The 19,789-nt window shown below is 41.1% G+C and overlaps 1 protein-coding gene across 2 annotated transcripts in view; it reads left to right on the top strand.

Moving 5' to 3' along the window:
• SUGT1 (SGT1 homolog, MIS12 kinetochore complex assembly cochaperone) overlaps positions 1-19,789 on the top strand; it is a 696,093-nt gene that overhangs the window by 595,536 nt on the left and 80,768 nt on the right. For both annotated transcript variants that reach the window (XM_053707955.1, XM_053707954.1), the window contains exon 12: positions 16,351-16,438. In XM_053707955.1, coding sequence (XP_053563930.1) covers positions 16,351-16,438 — 88 coding nt within the window. The remainder of the gene's footprint in view (positions 1-16,350; positions 16,439-19,789) is intronic.

Raw genomic sequence — 19,789 nt, 5'->3', positions numbered from 1 at the left:
CTAGATTCTACGTTAATATGCGCTCCGCAGCAGGTTGGAGCCCGGTTTTCCTCTCAGCGTGCAGTAAATGTCAGAGGGATGTGAGGAGAGTATTGCCTATTTGAATTCAATGATCTCCTTCTACAGGGTCTATTTCATAGGTTCTCTGTTATCGGTCGTAGAGATTCATCTCTTACCTCCCTTTTCAGATCGACGATATAGTCTTATATATATATATATATATATATACCATTACCTCTGCTGATTTTCGTTTCAGTACTGGTTTGGCTTTCTACAACATGTAGATGAGTGTCCTGGGGTAAGTAAGTCTTATTTTCTGTGACACTCTAAGCTATGGTTGGGCACTTTTTTATAAAGTTCTAAATATATGTATTCAAACATTTATTTGCCTTGACTCAGGATGTTCAACATTCCTTATTTTCAGACAGTCAGTTTCATATTTGGGTTAATGCATTTGAATAAAACAATTTTTTTCTTACCTTAAAATTTGACTTTTCCCTGTGGGCTGTTAGGCTCGCAGGGGCTGAAAATGCTTCATTTTATTGCGTCATTCTTGGCGCAGACTTTTTTGGCGCAAAAATTTTTTTCTTTTTCCGGCGTCATACGTGTCGCCGGAAGTTGCGTCATTTTTGACGTTCTTTTGTGCCAAAAATGTTGGCGTTCCGGATGTGGCGTCATTTTTGGCGCCAAAAGCATTTAGGCGCCAAATAATGTGGGCGTCTTATTTGGCGCTAAAAAAAATATGGGCGTCACTTTTGTCTCCACATTATTTAAGTCTCATTTTTTATTGCTTCTGGTTGCTAGAAGCTTGTTCACTGGCATTTTTTCCCATTCCTGAAACTGTCATTTAAGGAATTTGATCAATTTTGCTTTATATGTTGTTGTTTTTTCTCTTACATATTGCAAGATGTCCCATGTTGAAGCTGAGTCAGAAGATACTTCTGGAAAATCGCTGCCTGGTGCTGGAGCTACCAAAGCTAAGTGTATCTGCTGTAAACTTTTGGTAGCTGTTCCTCCAGCTGTTGTTTGGATTGAATGTCATGACAAACTTGTTAATGCAGATAATATTTCCTTTAGTAAAGTTACATTACCTGTTGCTGTTCCATCAACATCTAATACTCAGAGTGTTCCTGATAACATAAGAGATTTTGTTTCTAAATCCATTAAGAAGGCTATGTCTGTTATTCCTCCTTCTAGTAAACGTAAAAAGTCTTTTAAAACTTCTCATTTTTCAGATGAATTTGATAATGGTTCTTCTGGTTCAGAGGATTCTGTCTCAGAGGTTGATGCTGATAAATCTTCATATTTATTTAAAATGGAATGTATTCGTTCTTTACTTAAAGAAGTCCTAATTGCATTAGAAATTGAGGATTCTGGTCCTCTTGATACTAAATCTAAACGTTTAGATAAGGTTTTTAAATCTCCTGTAGTTATTCCAGAAGTTTTTCCTGTTCCCGGTGCTATTTCTGAAGTAATTTCCAGGGAATGGAATAATTTGGGTAATTCATTTACTCCTTCTAAACGTTTTAAGCAATTATATCCTGTGCCATCTGACAGATTTGAATTTTGGGACAAAATCCCTAAGGTTGATGGGGCTGTCTCTACTCTTGCTAAGCGTACTACCATTCCTACGGCAGATGGTACTTCCTTTAAGGATCCTTTAGATAGGAAAATTGAATCCTTTCTAAGAAAAGCTTACTTGTGTTCAGGTAATCTTCTTAGACCTGCTATATCTTTGGCGGATGTTGCTGCAGCTTCAACTTTTTGGTTGGAAGCTTTAGCGCAACAAGTAACAGATCATAATTCTCATAGCATTATTCTTCTTCTTCAACATGCTAATAATTTTATTTGTGATGCCATCTTTGATATCATTAGAGTTGATGTCAGGTATATGTCTCTAGCTATTTTAGCTAGAAGAGCTTTATGGCTTAAAACTTGGAATGCTGATATGTCTTCTAAGCCTACTCTGCTTTCCCTTTCTTTCCAGGGTAATAAATTATTTGGTTCTCAGTTGGATTCTAATATCTCAACTGTTACTGGAGGGAAAGGAACTTTTTTACCACAGGATAAAAAATCTAAAGGTAAATTTAGGTCTAATAATCGTTTTCGTTCCTTTCGTCACAACAAGGAACAAAAGCCTGATCCTTCATCCTCAGGAGCGGTATCAGTTTGGAAACCATCTCCAGTCTGGAATAAATCCAAGCCTTTTAGAAAATCAAAGCCAGCTCCTAAGTCCACATGAAGGTGCGGCCCTCATTCCAGCTCAACTGGTAGGGGGCAGATTACGTTTTTTCAAAAAAATTTGGATCAATTCTGTTCACAATCTTTGGATTCAGAATATTGTTTCAGAAGGGTACAGAATTGGCTTCAAGATAAGGCCTCCTGCAAAGTGATTTTTTCTTTCCCGTGTCCCAGTAAATCCAGCGAAGGCTCAAGCATTTCTGAAATGTGTTTCAGATCTAGAGTTGGCTGGAGTAATTATGCCAGTTCCCGTTCTGGAACAGGGGCTGGGGTTTTATTCAAATCTCTTCATTGTACCAAAGAAGGAGAATTCCTTCAGACCAGTTCTGGATCTAAAAATATTGAATCGTTATGTAAGGATACCAACATTCAAAATGGTAACTGTAAGGACTATCCTGCCTTTTGTTCAGCAAGGGCATTATATGTCTACAATAGATTTACAGGATGCATATCTGCATATTCCGATTCATCCAGATCACTATCAGTTTCTGAGATTCTCGTTCCTAGACAAGCATTACCAGTTTGTGGCTCTGCCGTTTGGCCTAGCAACAGCTCCAAGAATTTTTACAAAGGTTCTCGGTGCCCTTCTGTCTGTAATCAGAGAACATGGTATTGTGGTATTTCCTTATTTGGACGATATCTTGGTACTTGCTCAGTCTTCACATTTAGCAGAATCTCATACAAATCGACTTGTGTTGTTTCTTCAAGATCATGGTTGGAGGATCAATTTACTAAAAAGTTCATTGATTCCTCAGACAAGGGTAACCTTTTTGGGTTTCCAGATAGATTCAGTGTCCATGACTCTATATTTGACAGACAAGAGACGTCTAAAATTGATATCAGCTTGTCGAAACCTTCAGTCACAATCATTCCCTTCGGTAGCCTAATGCATGGAAATTCTAGGTCTTATGACTGCTGCATCGGACGCGATCCCCTTTGCTCGTTTTCACATGCGACCTCTTCAGCTCTGTATGCTGAACCAGTGGTGCAGGGATTACACAAAGATATCTCAATTAATATCTTTAAAACCGATTGTACGACACTCTCTGACGTGGTGGACAGATCACCATCGTTTAGTTCAGGGGGCTTCTTTTGTTCTTCCGACCTGGACTGTAATTTCAACAGATGCAAGTCTGACAGGTCGGGGAGCTGTTTGGGGGTCTCTGACAGCACAAGGGGTTTGGGAATCTCAGGAGGTGAGATTACCGATCAATATTTTGGAACTCCGTGCGATTTTCAGAGCTCTTCAGTCATGGCCTCTTCTAAAGAGAGAATCGTTCATTGTTTTCAGACAGACAATGTCACAACTGTGGCATACATCAATCATCAAGGAGGGACTCACAGTCCTCTGGCTATGAAAGAAGTATCTCGAATACTGGTATGGGCAGAATCCAGCTCCTGTCTAATTTCTGCGGTTCATATCCCAGGTATAGACAATTGGGAAGCGGATTATCTCAGTCGCCAAACGTTACATCCTGGCGAATGGTCTCTTCACCCAGAGGTATTTCTTCAGATTGTTCAAATGTGGGGACTCCCAGAAATAGATCTGATGGCTTCTCATCTAAACAAGAAACTTCACAGGTATCTGTCCAGATCCAGGGATCCTCAGGCGGAAGCAGTGGATGCATTGTCACTTCCTTGGAAGGATCATCCTGCCTATATCTTTCCGCCTCTAGTTCTTCTTCCAAGAGTAATCTCCAAGATTCTGAAGGAATGCTCGTTTGTTCTGCTGGTGGCTCCAGCATGGCCTCACAGGTTTTGGTATGCGGATCTTGTCCGGATGGCCTCTTGCCAACCATGGACTCTTCCGTTAAGACCAGACCTTCTGTCACAAGGTCCTTTTTTCCATCAGGATCTTAAATCCTTAAATTTAAAGGTATGGAAATTGAACGCTTGATTCTTAGTCAAAGAGGTTTCTCTGACTCTGTGATTAGTACTATGTTACAGGCTCGTAAATCTGTATCTAGAAAGATATATTATCGAGTTTGGAAGACTTACATTTCTTGGTGTCTTTCACATCATTTTTCCTGGCATTCTTTTAGAATTCCGAGAATTCTACAGTTTCTTCAGGATGGTTTGGATAAAGGTTTGTCTGCAAGTTCCTTGAAAGGACAAATCTCTGCTCTTTCTGTTCTTTTTCACAGAAAGATTGCTAATCTTCCTGATATTCATTGTTTTGTGCAAGCTTTGGTTCGTATAAAGCCTGTCATTAAGTCAATTTCTCCTCCTTGGAGTTTGAATTTGGTTCTGGGGGCTCTTCAAGCTCCTCCGTTTGAACCTATGCATTCATTGGACATTAAATTACTTTCTTGGAAAGTTTTGTTTCTTTTGGCCATCTCTTCTGCTAGAAGAGTTTCTGAATTATCTGCTCTTTCTTGTGAGTCTCCTTTTCTGATTTTTCATCAGGATAAGGCGGTGTTGCGAACTTCTTTTCAATTTTTACCTAAGGTTGTGAATTCTAACAACATTAGTAGAGAAATTGTGGTTCCTTCATTGTGTCCTAATCCTAAGAATTCTAAGGAGAGATCATTGCATTCTTTGGATGTAGTTAGAGCTTTGAAATATTATGTTGAAGCTACTAAGAATTTCCGAAAGACTTCTGGTCTATTTGTTATCTTTTCCGGTTCTAGGAAAGGTCAGAAGGCCTCTGCCATTTCTTTGGCATCTTGGTTGAAATCTTTAATTCATCATGCTTATGTCGAGTCGGGTAAAACTCCGCCTCAAAGGATTACAGCTCATTCTACTAGGTCAGTTTCTACTTCCTGGGCGTTTAGGAATGAAGCTTCGGTTGATCAGATTTGCAAAGCAGCAACTTGGTCTTCTTTGCATACTTTTACTAAATTCTACCATTTTGATGTGTTTTCTTCTTCTGAAGCTGTTTTTGGTAGAAAAGTACTTCAGGCAGCTGTTTCAGTTTGATTCTTCTGCTTATAATTTCAGTTTTTTTCATTATAAGATTTAAACTTTATTTTTGGGTGTGGATTTTTTTCAGCGGAATTGGCTGTCTTTATTTTATCCCTCCCTCTCTAGTGACTCTTGCGTGGAAGATCCACATCTTGGGTAGTCATTATCCCATACGTCACTAGCTCATGGACTCTTGCTAATTACATGAAAGAAAACATAATTTATGTAAGAACTTACCTGATAAATTCATTTCTTTCATATTAGCAAGAGTCCATGAGGCCCACCCTTTTTGTGGTGGCAATGATTTTTTTTGTATAAAGCACAATTATTCCAATTCCTTATTTTTTATGCTTCGCACATTTTTCTTATCACCCCACTTCTTGGCTATGCTTTAAACTGATTTGTGGGTGTGGTGAGGGGTGTATTTATAGGCATTTTGAGGTTTGGAAAACTTTGCCCCTCCTGGTAGTAATGTATATCCCATACGTCACTAGCTCATGGACTCTTGCTAATATGAAAGAAATGAATTTATCAGGTAAGTTCTTACATAAATTATGTTTTTTATTGTTTATTTTATTCTTTTTGGGGAAAGATGGACCAAGAGGCCCTGCAAGCTGTTACTTGCTCTTTATGTTTTGATTCAAATGTGGAACCACCTATCCCTTTTTGTCCTCGTGTATTGAGAGAACACTGCATTACAGGGATAGACTTTTTGATTCTGAGCGATAATTATCGAAGGCGGATGTTGTTCAGGGGTCTCCTGTTCAAGCTATACCGCAGCTTTCTCCTCAAACGTCCCAAGCCTTATCCTCTTCTCATGCAGTGCCCTGTGTTTCCTCTCAGGTTGTTTTTTCTTTGCAGGATATGGCTACCCATATATCCTCGGCAGTATCTGAAGCTTTGTCTGCTTTTCCTATGTTGCAGGGGAAGCGTAAAAGGAAGTATAAGGTTTCTGATTAAGCAGTTATGTTGAATGTTTCTTCCCATAGGTCTGAGGAGGAAGATACTGTAGCGTCTGAGGGTGAAATCTCAGATTCTGACAGTGTAATTCCTTCTTCTGATTCTGAGGTTGTTTCCTTCAGGTTTAAGCTAGAGCACCTCCGGTCATAGTAACTCCTAAGAAGTCTAGTAAGCTTAATAAGTTTTTTGACGTTCCTTCCTCGGTAGAAGTGTTCCAGATCATGTTTCCGAGATTATTTCTCGGGAGTGGAAGAAACCTGGGATTCCTTTTTTCCCTTCTCTAATTTTTAGGAAGATGTTTCCAATTGCTGATTCTATCAAGGAATCTTGGCAGACGGTTCCGAAGGTGGAGGGAGCAATTTCCACCTTGGCTAAGAGAACCACTATTCCTATTGAGAACAGCTCTTCTTTTAAAGATCCTATGGATAAGAAGTTGGAGGCATTACTTAAAAGGGTGTATGTTCACCAGGGGTTTCAATGGCAGCCTGCGGTGTGTATTGCTACAGTCACCACTGCGGCAGCATATTGGTTTGATGCGTTGTCTGATTCTATTCAGCAGGATACTCCTTTTGAGGAGATTCAGGATAGGATCAAGGCTCTGAAGTTAGCTAATTCCTTTATTGCGGATGCTTCCTTACAGGTCATCAAGTTGGGAGCAAATATTTCTTTTTTCGCTGTATTGGCACGCAGAGCCTTATTGTTGAAGTCCTGGTTTGCCGTTGTTTCTTCTAAATCTAAGCTTTTGTCCATTCCTTACAATGGTAAGACCTTGTATGGCTGGGTTGGGCTGACATTATTTCTGATATTACGGGAGGAAAGGGTAATTCTCTCCCTCAGGATAAGAAAAATAAATAGAAGGGTCGTCAGAGTAATTTTCATTCCTTTCGTAACTTCTCTGGTAAGTCTTCCTCTTCCTACTCCAAGCAGGAACAGTCTAAGCCCTCTTGAAAGTCCAATCAGTCCTGAAGCAAGGGGAAGCAATCTAAGAAGCCTGCTGCTGACTCAGTCAGCATGAAGGGTCTACCCCCGATCCGGGAGTGGATTTTGTCGGGGGCAGACTTTCATTTTTCGCACAAGCTTGGGTTCGGGATGTCCCGGATCCCTGGACGGAAGCTAGAATTCAAGACTTTTCCTCCCAGGACAGGCTTTTTTCTCTCCAGGTTATCTGTAGACCAGATAAAGAGAGGCATTCTTATGTTGTGTTCAGGATCTTTTCAATATGGGATTGATAGTTCCTGTTCCAGTTCAGGAGCAGGGTCTGGGATTCTGGGAACTTTCAGACCTATTTTAGATCTCAAGAGCGTAAACAAGTTTCTCAGAGTTCCGTCCTTTAAGATGGAAAATATTCGTTCCATTTATCCTTTGGTTCAGGAGGGTCAGTTCATGACCACTGTAGATTTGAAGGATGCGTTTCTGCATATTCCCATCCACAGGGACCATCACAGGTTTCGGAGGTTTGCGTTTCTGGACCAACATTTTCAGTTTGTGGCCCTTCTCTTTGGTCTCGCAACAGCTCCCAGGATTTTCTCAAAGGTCCTGGGAGCGTTGTTGGCAGTGCTCCGGTTGAGGGGTGTTGCAGTGGCGTCTTATCTGGACGGCATTCTGGTTCAGGCACCATCTTTTCAACTAGTAAACTCCCACACGGAGTTGTTGTATTTTCTGCGCTCCCACGGTTGGAAGGTGAATTTAGGAAAAAGTTCCTTGATTCCAGCTACAAGGGTGGTATTCTTTGGAACCATTATAGATTCTCTAGAAATGAAGATTTTTCTGACAGAAGCAAGAAGAACAAATATCTTCAATTCATGTCTTGCTCCTCAGTCCTCTCTTCGGCCGTCAGTGTCCCAGTGTATGGAGGTTATTGGTCTGAGGGTGTCAGTCATGGATATCATTCCGTTTTCTCGGTTCCATCTCAGGCCTTTGCAGTTATGCATGCTCAGACAATGGAACAGGGATTATGCGGATCTGTCTCCAAAGATTGTTCTAGATTAAGAGACAAGAGATTCTCTTCCGTGGTGGTCGTCTCAGGATCTTCTCTCCCAGGGAACCTTTTTTCGCAGACCTACCTGGGTGATTGTGACCACGAATGCCAGTCGGCTGGGATGGGGAGCTGTCTGGAGCTCTTTAAGGGCTCAAGGTCTGTGGAATCGGGAGGAGTCAGTTCTTCCCATAAATATCCTAGAGCTGAGGGCAATCTTCAATGCTCTTTTGACTTGGCCTCAGTTAGCTTCAGCCCAGTTTATCAGTTTTCAGTCGGACATCACGTCAGTGGCTTACATCAATCATCAGGGAGGAACTCGGAGTTCCTTGGCCATGACAGAAGTTTCCAGGATTATCCAGTGGGCAGAGACCCACAGTTGTTGTCTGTCTGCAATTCACATTCCAGGAGTGGACAATTGGGAGGCGGATTTTCTGAGCAGACAGACTTTTCATCCGGGGGAGTGGGAACTTCATCCAGAGGTGTTTTCCAGCTTGATCCTCAGGTGGGGACAGCCGGAGCTGGATCTCATGGCATCTCACCAGAATGCCAAGCTTCCAAGGTACGGATCAAGGTCAAGGGATCCTCAGGATGTGCTAATTGATGCTCTGGCAGTTCCTTGGGATTTCAGTCTAGCGTATGTTTTTCCTCCGTTCGCTCTCCTTCTTTGGGTCATTGCTCGAATCAGACAGGAGAGGGCGTTGGTGATTTTCATTGCTCCGGTGTGGCCTCACAGGATCTGGTATGAGGATTTAGTGGAGATGTCATCCTTTCCACCTTGGAGTCTTCCGTTAAGGAAGGACCTTCTTCTTTAGGGGTCCTTCCTTCATCCAAATCTCGTTTCTCTAAAGCCAACTGCCTGGAGCTTGAACGCTTGATATTGTCTAAGAGTCGGTTATTGAGATTATGATTCAGGCTCGTAAGCCTGTGACTAGAAAGATAAATAATAAGATATGGCGTAAATATATGTATTGGTGTGAATCCAGAGGCTAATCTTGGAATAGAGTTAGGATTCCTAGGATTTTGTCTTTTTCTCCAGGAGGGTCTGGAGAAGGGTTTATCTGCAAGTACCTTGAAGGGTCAAATTTCTGCGTTATCTGTTTTGTTGCACAAGCATCTGGCGGATGTGCCGGATTTTCAGTCTTTTTGTCAGGCCCTGGTTAGAATCCGGCCTATGTTTAAGTTTGCTACGCCTCCTTGGAGTCTTAATTTGGTTCCTAGAGTTCTTCAACACGCTCTGTTTGAGCCTATGCATTCTTTGGATATTGAGATGTTATCCTGGAAAGTTTTGTTTTTGGTTGCTATTTCTTTGGCTCAAAGAGTTTTCGGAGCATTCAGCTTTGCAGTGTGAATCTCCTTTCCTTATTTTTCATTCTGATAAGGTAGTACTACGTACTGCCTTAGGTTTCCTTCCCAAGGTGGTTTCGGATAGGAATATTAATCAAGAAATTGTTGTTCCTTCATTGTGTCCTAATCCTTCTTCTCATAAGGAGCGTTTGTTGCACAACCTGGATGTGGTGCGTGCGTTAAAGTTTTATTTGCAGGTGACTAAGGATTTCCGCCAGTCTTCTTCTTTATTTGTTGTTCTTTCTGGGAAGCGTAAGGGTCAGAAAAGCTACAGCTACTTCTCTTTCTTTTTGGTTGGGGAGTGTTATTCGTTTGGCGTATGAGACTGCTGGACAGCAGCCTCCTGAGAAAATCACGGCTCATTCCACGAGGGCTGTTTCTTCTTCTTGGGCCTTCAAAATTCGGACTTCTGTAGAACAGATTTGCAAGGCTGCCACGTGGTCATCTTTGCACACTTTTTCTAAATTCTTTACATTTTATACTTTTTTTTCGGGTGAGGCTTCTTTTGGGAGAAAGGTTCTTCAAGCAGTGGTGCTTTCTGTTTAGGTTTACTGTCTTGGTTCCCAACAGTAATTATGATGATCCGTGGACTCACTGTGTCATTAGAAAGAAAACAAAATTTATGCTTACCTGAAAATTTATTTATTTCTTGACATGGTGAGTCCACGGCCCGCCCTGTATGTTTAGACAGTTTATTTTTCCATAAACCCCATGCACCTTATATTACTTCCTTTCTCCTTTGCCTTTGGTCGAATGACTGGGGGTTCTGGGTAGGGGAGTGGTATTTAACAGCATTGCTGTGGTGCTCTTTGCCTCCTCCTGCTGGTCAGGAGAGATATTCCGAACAGTAATTATGATGATCCGTGGACTCACTGTGTCAAGAAATAAATACATTTATCAGGTAAGCATACATTTCTCCAACATAGGTGTGTCCGGTCCACGGCGTCATCCTTACTTGTGGGATATTCTCTTCCCCAACAGGAAATGGCAAAGAGCCCAGCAAAGCTGGTCACATGATCCCTCCTAGGCTCCGCCTACCCCAGTCATTCTCTTTGCCGTTGTACAGGCAACATCTCCACGGAGATGGCTTAGAGTTTTTTAGTGTTTAACTGTAGTTTTTATTATTCAATCAAGAGTTTGTTATTTTAAAATAGTGCTGGTATGTACTATTTACTCAGAAACAGAAAAGAGATGAAGATTTCTGTTTGTATGAGGAAAATGATTTTAGCAACCGTCACTAAAATCCATGGCTGTTCCACACAGGACTGTTGAGAGCAATTAACTTCAGTTGGGGGAACAGTGAGCAGTCTCTTGCTGCTTGAGGTATGACACATTCTAACAAGACGATGTAATGCTGGAAGCTGTCATTTTCCCTATGGGATCCGGTAAGCCATGTTTATTAAGATAGTAAATAAGGGCTTCACAAGGGCTTATTAAGACTGTAGACTTTTTCTGGGCTAAATCGATTCATTATTAACACATATTTAGCCTTGAGGAATCATTTAATCTGGGTATTTTGATAAGATTATATCGGCAGGCACTGTTTTAGACACCTTATTCTTTAGGGGCTTTCCCAAATCATAGGCAGAGCCTCATTTTCGCGCCGGTGTTGCGCACTTGTTTTTGAGAGGCATGACATGCAGTCGCATGTGAGAGGAGGTCTGATACTTAGAAAAGACTTTCTGAAGGCGTCATTTGGTATCGTATTCCCCTTTGGGCTTGGTTGGGTCTCAGCAAAGCAGATACCAGGGACTGTAAAGGGGTTAAAGTTAAAAACGGCTCCGGTTCCGTTATTTTAAGGGTTAAAGCTTCCAAATTTGGTGTGCAATACTTTTAAGGCTTTAAGACACTGTGGTGAAATTTTGGTGAATTTTGAACAATTCCTTCATATTTTTTCGCAATTGCAGTAATAAAGTGTGTTCAGTTTAAAATTTAAAGTGACAGTAACGGTTTTATTTTAAAACGTTTTTTGTACTTTGTTATCAAGTTTATGCCTGTTTAACATGTCTGAACTACCAGATAGACTGTGTTCTGAATGTGGGGAAGCCAGAATTCCTTCTCATTTAAATAAATGTGATTTATGTGACAATGACAATGATGCCCAAGATGATTCCTCAAGTGAGGGGAGTAAGCATGGTACTGCATCATTCCCTCCTTCGTCTACACGAGTCTTGCCCACTCAGGAGGCCCCTAGTACATCTAGCGCGCCAATACTCCTTACTATGCAACAATTAACGGCTGTAATGGATAATTCTGTCAAAAACATTTTAGCCAAAATGAACACTTATCAGCGTAAGCGCGACTGCTCTGTTTTAGATACTGAAGAGCATGACGACGCTGATAATAATGGTTCTGAAGGGCCCCTAAACCAGTCTGATGGGGCCAGGGAGGTTTTGTCTGAGGGAGAAATTACTGATTCAGGGAACATTTCTCAACAAGCTGAACCTGATGTGATTACGTTTAAATTTAAGTTGGAACATCTCCGCATTCTGCTTAAGGAGGTATTATCCACTCTGGATGATTGTGACAAGTTGGTCATCCCAGAGAAACTATGTAAAATGGACAAGTTCCTAGAGGTCCCGGGGCTCCCAGAAGCTTTTCCTATACCCAAGCGGGTGGCGGACATTGTAAATAAAGAATGGGAAAGGCCCGGTATTCCTTTCGTCCCTCCCCCCATATTTAAAAAATTGTTTCCTATGGTCGACCCCAGAAAGGACTTATGGCAGACAGTCCCCAAGGTCGAGGGAGCGGTTTCCACTTTAAACAAACGCACCACTATACCCATAGAAGATAGTTGTGCTTTCAAAGATCCTATGGATAAAAAATTAGAAGGTTTACTTAAAAAGATGTTTGTTCAGCAGGGTTACCTTCTACAACCAATTTCATGCATTGTCCCTGTCGCTACAGCCGCGTGTTTCTGGTTCGATGAGCTGATAAAGGCGGTCGATAGTGATTCTCCTCCTTATGAGGAGATTATGGACAGAATCAATGCTCTCAAATTGGCTAACTCTTTCACCCTAGACGCCACTTTGCAATTGGCTAGGTTAGCGGCTAAGAATTCTGGGTTTGCTATTGTGGCGCGCAGAGCGCTTTGGTTGAAATCTTGGTCAGCTGATGCGTCTTCCAAGAACAAGCTACTTAACATTCCTTTCAAGGGGAAAACGCTGTTTGGCCCTGACTTGAAAGAGATTATCTCTGATATCACTGGGGGTAAGGGCCACGCCCTTCCTCAGGATCGGCCTTTCAAGGCAAAAAATAAACCTAATTTTCGTCCCTTTCGTAGAAACGGACCAGCCCAAAGTGCTACGTCCTCTAAGCAAGAGGGTAATACTTCTCAAGCCAAGCCAGCTTGGAGACCAATGCAAGGCTGGAACAAGGGAAAGCAGGCCAAGAAACCTGCCACTGCTACCAAGACAGCATGAAATGTTGGCCCCCGATCCGGGACCGGATCTGGTGGGGGGCAGACTCTCTCTCTTCGCTCAGGCCTGGGCAAGAGATGTTCTGGATCCTTGGGCGCTAGAAATAGTCTCCCAAGGTTATCTTCTGGAATTCAAGGGGCTTCCCCCAAGGGGGAGGTTCCACAGGTCTCAGTTGTCTTCAGACCACATAAAAAGACAGGCATTCTTACATTGTGTAGAAGACCTGTTAAAAATGGGAGTGATTCATCCTGTTCCATTAGGAGAACAAGGGATGGGGTTCTACTCCAATCTGTTCATAGTTCCCAAAAAAGAGGGAACGTTCAGACCAATCTTAGATCTCAAGATCTTAAACAAGTTTCTCAAGGTTCCATCGTTCAAGATGGAAACCATTCGAACTATTCTTCCTTCCATCCAGGAAGGTCAATTCATGACCACGGTGGATTTAAAGGATGCGTATCTACATATTCCTATCCACAAGGAACATCATCGGTTCCTAAGGTTCGCATTCCTGGACAAGCATTACCAGTTCGTGGCGCTTCCTTTCGGATTAGCCACTGCTCCAAGGATTTTCACAAAGGTACTAGGGTCCCTTCTAGCTGTGCTAAGACCAAGGGGCATTGCTGTAGTACCTTACTTGGACGACATTCTGATTCAAGCGTCGTCCCTTCCTCAAGCAAAGGCTCACACGGACATTGTCCTGGCCTTTCTCAGATCTCACGGATGGAAAGTGAACGTGGAAAAGAGTTCTCTATCTCCGTCAACAAGGGTTCCCTTCTTGGGAACAATAATAGACTCCTTAGAAATGAGGATTTTTCTGACAGAGGCCAGAAAAACAAAACTTCTAGACTCTTGTCGGATACTTCATTCCGTTCCTCTTCCTTCCATAGCGCAGTGCATGGAAGTGATAGGTTTGATGGTAGCGGCAATGGACATAGTTCCTTTTGCGCGCATTCATCTAAGACCATTACAACTGTGCATGCTCAGTCAGTGGAATGGGGACTATACAGACTTGTCTCCGAGGATACAAGTAAATCAGAGGACCAGAGACTCACTCCGTTGGTGGCTGTCCCTGGACAACCTGTCACAAGGGATGACCTTCCGCAGACCAGAGTGGGTCATTGTCACGACCGACGCCAGTCTGATGGGCTGGGGCGCGGTCTGGGGATCCCTGAAAGCTCAGGGTCTTTGGTCTCGGGAAGAATCTCTTCTACCGATAAATATTCTGGAACTGAGAGCGATATTCAATGCTCTCAAGGCTTGGCCTCAGCTAGCGAGGGCCAAGTTCATACGGTTTCAATCAGACAACATGACAACTGTTGCGTACATCAACCATCAGGGGGGAACAAGGAGTTCCCTAGCGATGGAAGAAGTGACCAAAATCATTCTATGGGCGGAGTCTCACTCCTGCCACCTGTCTGCTATCCACATCCCAGGAGTGGAAAATTGGGAAGCGGATTTTCTGAGTCGTCAGACATTGCATCCGGGGGAGTGGGAACTCCATCCGGAAATCTTTGCCCAAGTCACTCAACTGTGGGGCATTCCAGACATGGATCTGATGGCCTCTCGTCAGAACTTCAAAGTTCCTTGCTACGGGTCCAGATCCAGGGATCCCAAGGCGGCTCTAGTGGATGCACTAGTAGCACCTTGGACCTTCAAACTAGCTTATGTGTTCCCGCCGTTTCCTCTCATCCCCAGGCTGGTAGCCAGGATCAATCAGGAGAGGGCGTCGGTGATCTTGATAGCTCCTGCGTGGCCACGCAGGACTTGGTATGCAGATCTGGTGAATATGTCATCGGCTCCACCATGGAAGCTACCTTTGAGACGAGACCTTCTTGTTCAGGGTCCGTTCGAACATCCGAATCTGGTCTCACTCCAGCTGACTGCTTGGAGATTGAACGCTTGATCTTATCGAAGCGAGGGTTCTCAGATTCTGTTATCGATACTCTTGTTCAGGCCAGAAAGCCTGTAACTAGAAAGATTTACCACAAAATTTGGAAAAAATATATCTGTTGGTGTGAATCTAAAGGATTCCCTTGGGACAAGGTTAAGATTCCTAAGATTCTATCCTTCCTTCAAGAAGGATTGGAAAAAGGATTATCTGCAAGTTCCCTGAAGGGACAGATTTCTGCCTTGTCTGTGTTACTTCACAAAAAGCTGGCAGCTGTGCCAGATGTTCAAGCCTTTGTTCAGGCTCTGGTTAGAATCAAGCCTGTTTACAAACCTTTGACTCCTCCTTGGAGTCTCAACTTAGTTCTTTCAGTTCTTCAGGGGGTTCCGTTTGAACCCTTACATTCCGTTGATATTAAGTTATTATCTTGGAAAGTTTTGTTTTTAGTTGCAATTTCTTCTGCTAGAAGAGTTTCAGAATTATCTGCTCTGCAGTGTTCTCCTCCTTATCTGGTGTTCCATGCAGATAAGGTGGTTTTACGTACTAAACCTGGTTTTCTTCCAAAAGTTGTTTCTAACAAAAACATTAACCAGGAGATTATCGTACCTTCTCTGTGTCCGAAACCAGTTTCGAAGAAGGAACGTTTGTTGCACAATTTGGATGTTGTTCGCGCTCTAAAATTCTATTTAGATGCTTCAAAGGATTTTAGACAAACATCTTCCTTGTTTGTTGTTTATTCCGGTAAAAGGAGAGGTCAAAAAGCAACTTCTACCTCTCTCTCTTTTTGGATTAAAAGCATCATCAGATTGGCTTACGAGACTGCCGGACGGCAGCCTCCCGAAAGAATCACAGCTCATTCCACTAGGGCTGTGGCTTCCACATGGGCCTTCAAGAACGAGGCTTCTGTTGATCAGATATGTAGGGCAGCGACTTGGTCTTCACTGCACACTTTTACCAAATTTTACAAGTTTGATACTTTTGCTTCTTCTGAGGCTATTTTTGGGAGAAAGGTTTTGCAAGCCGTGGTGCCTTCCATTTAGGTGACCTGATTTGCTCCCTCCCTTCATCCGTGTCCTAAAGCTTTGGTATTGGTTCCCACAAGTAAGGATGACGCCGTGGACCGGACACACCTATGTTGGAGAAAACAGAATTTATGTTTACCTGATAAATTACTTTCTCCAACGGTGTGTCCGGTCCACGGCCCGCCCTGGTTTTTTAATCAGGTCTGATAATTTATTTTCTTTAACTACAGTCACCACGGTATCATATGGTTTCTCCTATGCAAATATTCCTCCTTAACGTCGGTCGAATGACTGGGGTAGGCGGAGCCTAGGAGGGATCATGTGACCAGCTTTGCTGGGCTCTTTGCCATTTCCTGTTGGGGAAGAGAATATCCCACAAGTAAGGATGACGCCGTGGACCGGACACACCGTTGGAGAAAGTAATTTATCAGGTAAACATAAATTCTGTTTTTGTTTTTGACTCCCAATATGGTTCAGAGTTAAATACAAAATACTATATCCAACAAAGCTTTCAATTTCATAGCTATCTGTGTTTGTATTACTGCCTTCTTTTAATGATTATTTGATTTATGTTTGCTTTTACTTGTTTTCTAGATTGAGATTAAAATGAAGAAAGCAGAGGCACTACGATGGGAGAAATTAGAAGGTGAAGCAGACAGTCATATAAAACAATTTACTCCAGGTATAGATTATTTTTCAACTTTATGAATACATGCAAAATATATTACACAAACTAATAATTAAACAATGATTGAATAGAAGTATAGACTAATTACATATAAAATAATTTATAATCTATTAGTATATGCTGGTTTATAGGTAAATTTGGTGTGGCATACGTGGCTCGTCTTTTAAGTGATAGCACTTAGAATTGTTTAGTATTTACATAGAGTATTGTACACAGTGTTGGCTTTTAAAGGGGCAGTGTACTAAGGCTAGCAGATGTGAATATTTCATTCTATTCAAAGCTGGTACAAAATGCTCTTAAAAATTGGTCTGGAATCATTCCCACTGCTCAACGGGAGGCATATTTCTGTTGCTTGTTTTTACATAGCTTGTCTACAGCCAATACTGCAGTATTGAAATATTCAGAATACTGGGTTATTCAATTGGCAAAATTATGGTAAATTAACTATTTGTAAACAACATAATACACTCTAAAAGGTAATGAGTATGATGTCCCTTTAAGCCCATATATCTGACTGTTGTAACCTTATGAAAAGATAGTTCATTGCTGTAGCTATTTGTTATTTTATTCCTGACTGTTGTAACCTTATGAAAAGTTAGTTCATTGATGTAGTTTTTTTGTTCTTTAATTCTTTCCAGGTATGTAAATATGCCGCTCACACCTGTATAATAACTGTACCTATATCTTAGTCCATTTCTGCTTTGTATAACAGTTTTTTCTTGGTGTAGGTCCTGTTTACCATATCTGTTTAATTTGTTTACTAAATTAATGTGCCCGAATCCTATGCTCTTCTAAATTATTTAAATCTCACTTTGGTAATTGCATATTTTTTTTTTTTTTTTTATCAGTCTGATGCGTTACCAGATTTGTATTATTGGTTAAGGCAACCGATAATACACATCTGGTAGCATCAGAATAATGGAAAATTAAAAAAAAAAACATTGCTTATCAGTTATCATGCAATACATTAATTACAAAAACTCAGCTGACTATGGAATTTTGTAGCTGTCATAAAATAATGAAAGTACATTACAAAGTTTTGTCATGATTATCATTTACTTATTTTGTTCTTTTTTCACGTAATTTAGATATGAAATTGTGACTCTTTTAACCCTGCTATATCTGACCCTAACTGGCTTTAACAGATAAGAACAGCAAAACAATGCAGTTTATACTAACATTATGTTCATGGCTAGCCTAGTCTTCTGCAGACTTAAGCCTGGATTGGCTCCCAAAAAAAGAAGCAGGTGGGGGGTGGAATTCATTAACTAAAAATATTTGCAGCAAACAAGTTGTTAAGCTAATTTTGAATAAAAATGTTTAGACTTGGCTGATAATTTATTCTATAGCAGGACAACAGAAATGATCAGCTAGAGGAAAGAATATGCAGGAACAATACTCTTTCCACCTTATTAGTGACAGCACTATGAACCAAGGAACTACCAATATGCAAGCAAATATGCCCATTTCCTTAAAATTGTTTTGTTTAAATTTGTATTGATTAAAAAGATAGATAATCCCTTTATTACCCATTCCCCAGTTTTGCATAACTAACAGTTATATTAATATCATTTTTACCTTGGGGATTAACTTTTAGCTAAGCCTCTGCAGACTTCCCCTTTATCTTAGTGCTTTTTACAGACTTGCATTTGTCACATAGTGCTGACTCCATATATCCACAGGAGAGTACACAATATTATCTATATGGCACACATGAACTAGCAGTGTCTTCCTGTGAAAAGCTATAAAAATGTACTGAGATAAGAGGTGGCATGTAGTGGCTTAGAGACAGGAAGAAATTTAGAGGGTTAAAGGTTATACATTATATTACTATAACAATGTTGGTTATGTAAAGCTGGGGAATGGGTAGTAAAGGTGTTGTCTATCTTTTTAAAGAATACCATTTCTTTCATGTAATTGGCAAGAGTCCATGAGCTAGTGACGTATGGGATATACAATCCTACCAGGAGGGGCAAAGTTTCCCAAACCTCAAAATGCCTATAAATACACCCCTCACCACACCCACAATTCAGTTTTACAAACTTTGCCTCCTATGGAGGGGGTGAAGTAAGTTTGTGCCAAGATTTCTACGTTGATATGCGCTTCTCAGCATTGTTGAAGCCCGATTCCTCTCAGAGTACAGCGAATGTCAGAGGGACGTGAAGGGAGTATTACTTATTGAATAAGATGATTTCCCTAACGGGGGTCTATTTCATAGGTTCTCTGTTATCGGTCATAGAGATTCATCTCCTACCTCCCTTTTCAGATCGACGATATACTCTCAATTTACCATTACCTCTACTGATAACTGTTTCAGTACTGGTTTGGCTATCTGCTATATGTGGATGGGTGTCTTTTGGTAAGTATGTTTTTTATTACTTAAGACACCTCAGCTATGGTTTGGCACTTTATGCATTTATATAAAGTTCTAAATATATGTATTGTACTTATATTTGCCATGAGTCAGGTTCATGTATTTCCTTCTGCAGACTGTCCGCTTCATATTTTTTTCTTACCTGGGGTTTAGTCTTTTTTTCAATTGACTACTTCTTGCAAATTGCGGGCGGTATTAGGCCCGCGGGTACGTCAAATGCTAAAGTTTATTGCGTCATACTTGGCGCGAGAATTTTTTTGGCGTGAAAATACATCTATGACGCAACTTCGTTATTTCCGGCGTCATAGTTGACGCCGAAGCCTTACACACGGTTGCGTCATTTCCAGTTATTATTGGCTTTCATTATTTCAATACCCCATTGATGTTTGCCTCTTACCTTTTTCTCTATCAGAGGGCTATGCTATTTGCATTTTTTCCCATTCCTGAAACTGTCATATAAGGAAATTGATAATTTTGCTTTATATGTTGTTTTTTCTTTTACATTTTGCAAGATGTCTCAATCTGATCCTGCCTCAGAAGTTTCTGCTGGAACATTTGTTGTAAGATTGTGGAAATTATTTCGCCGAATGTCATTTGTAATAGTTGTCATGATAAACTTTTACATGCAGATAGTGTGTCCATCAGTAATAGTACATTGCCAGTTGCAGTTCCTTCAACTTCTAATGTACATGATATACCTGTGAATTTTGAAGAATTTGTTTCTGATTCTATCCAGAAGGCTTTGTCTGCATTTCCACCTTCTAATAAACGTAAAAGGTATTTTAAAACTTCTCATTCAGTTGATGAAATTTCAAATGACCAACAACATAATAATTTATCCTCTTCTGATGAGGATCTATCTGATACAGAAGATCCTTCCTCAGACATTGACACTGACATATCTACTTATTTATTTAAAATAGAGTATATGTGTTCTTTATTAAAAGAAGTGTTAATTACTTTGGATATTG

The sequence above is a fragment of the Bombina bombina genome, chromosome 3, assembly GCF_027579735.1.
Source record: "Bombina bombina isolate aBomBom1 chromosome 3, aBomBom1.pri, whole genome shotgun sequence".
Taxonomy (NCBI): Eukaryota; Metazoa; Chordata; class Amphibia; order Anura; family Bombinatoridae; genus Bombina; species Bombina bombina.
This window is presented reverse-complemented; position numbering and strand designations above follow the sequence as displayed.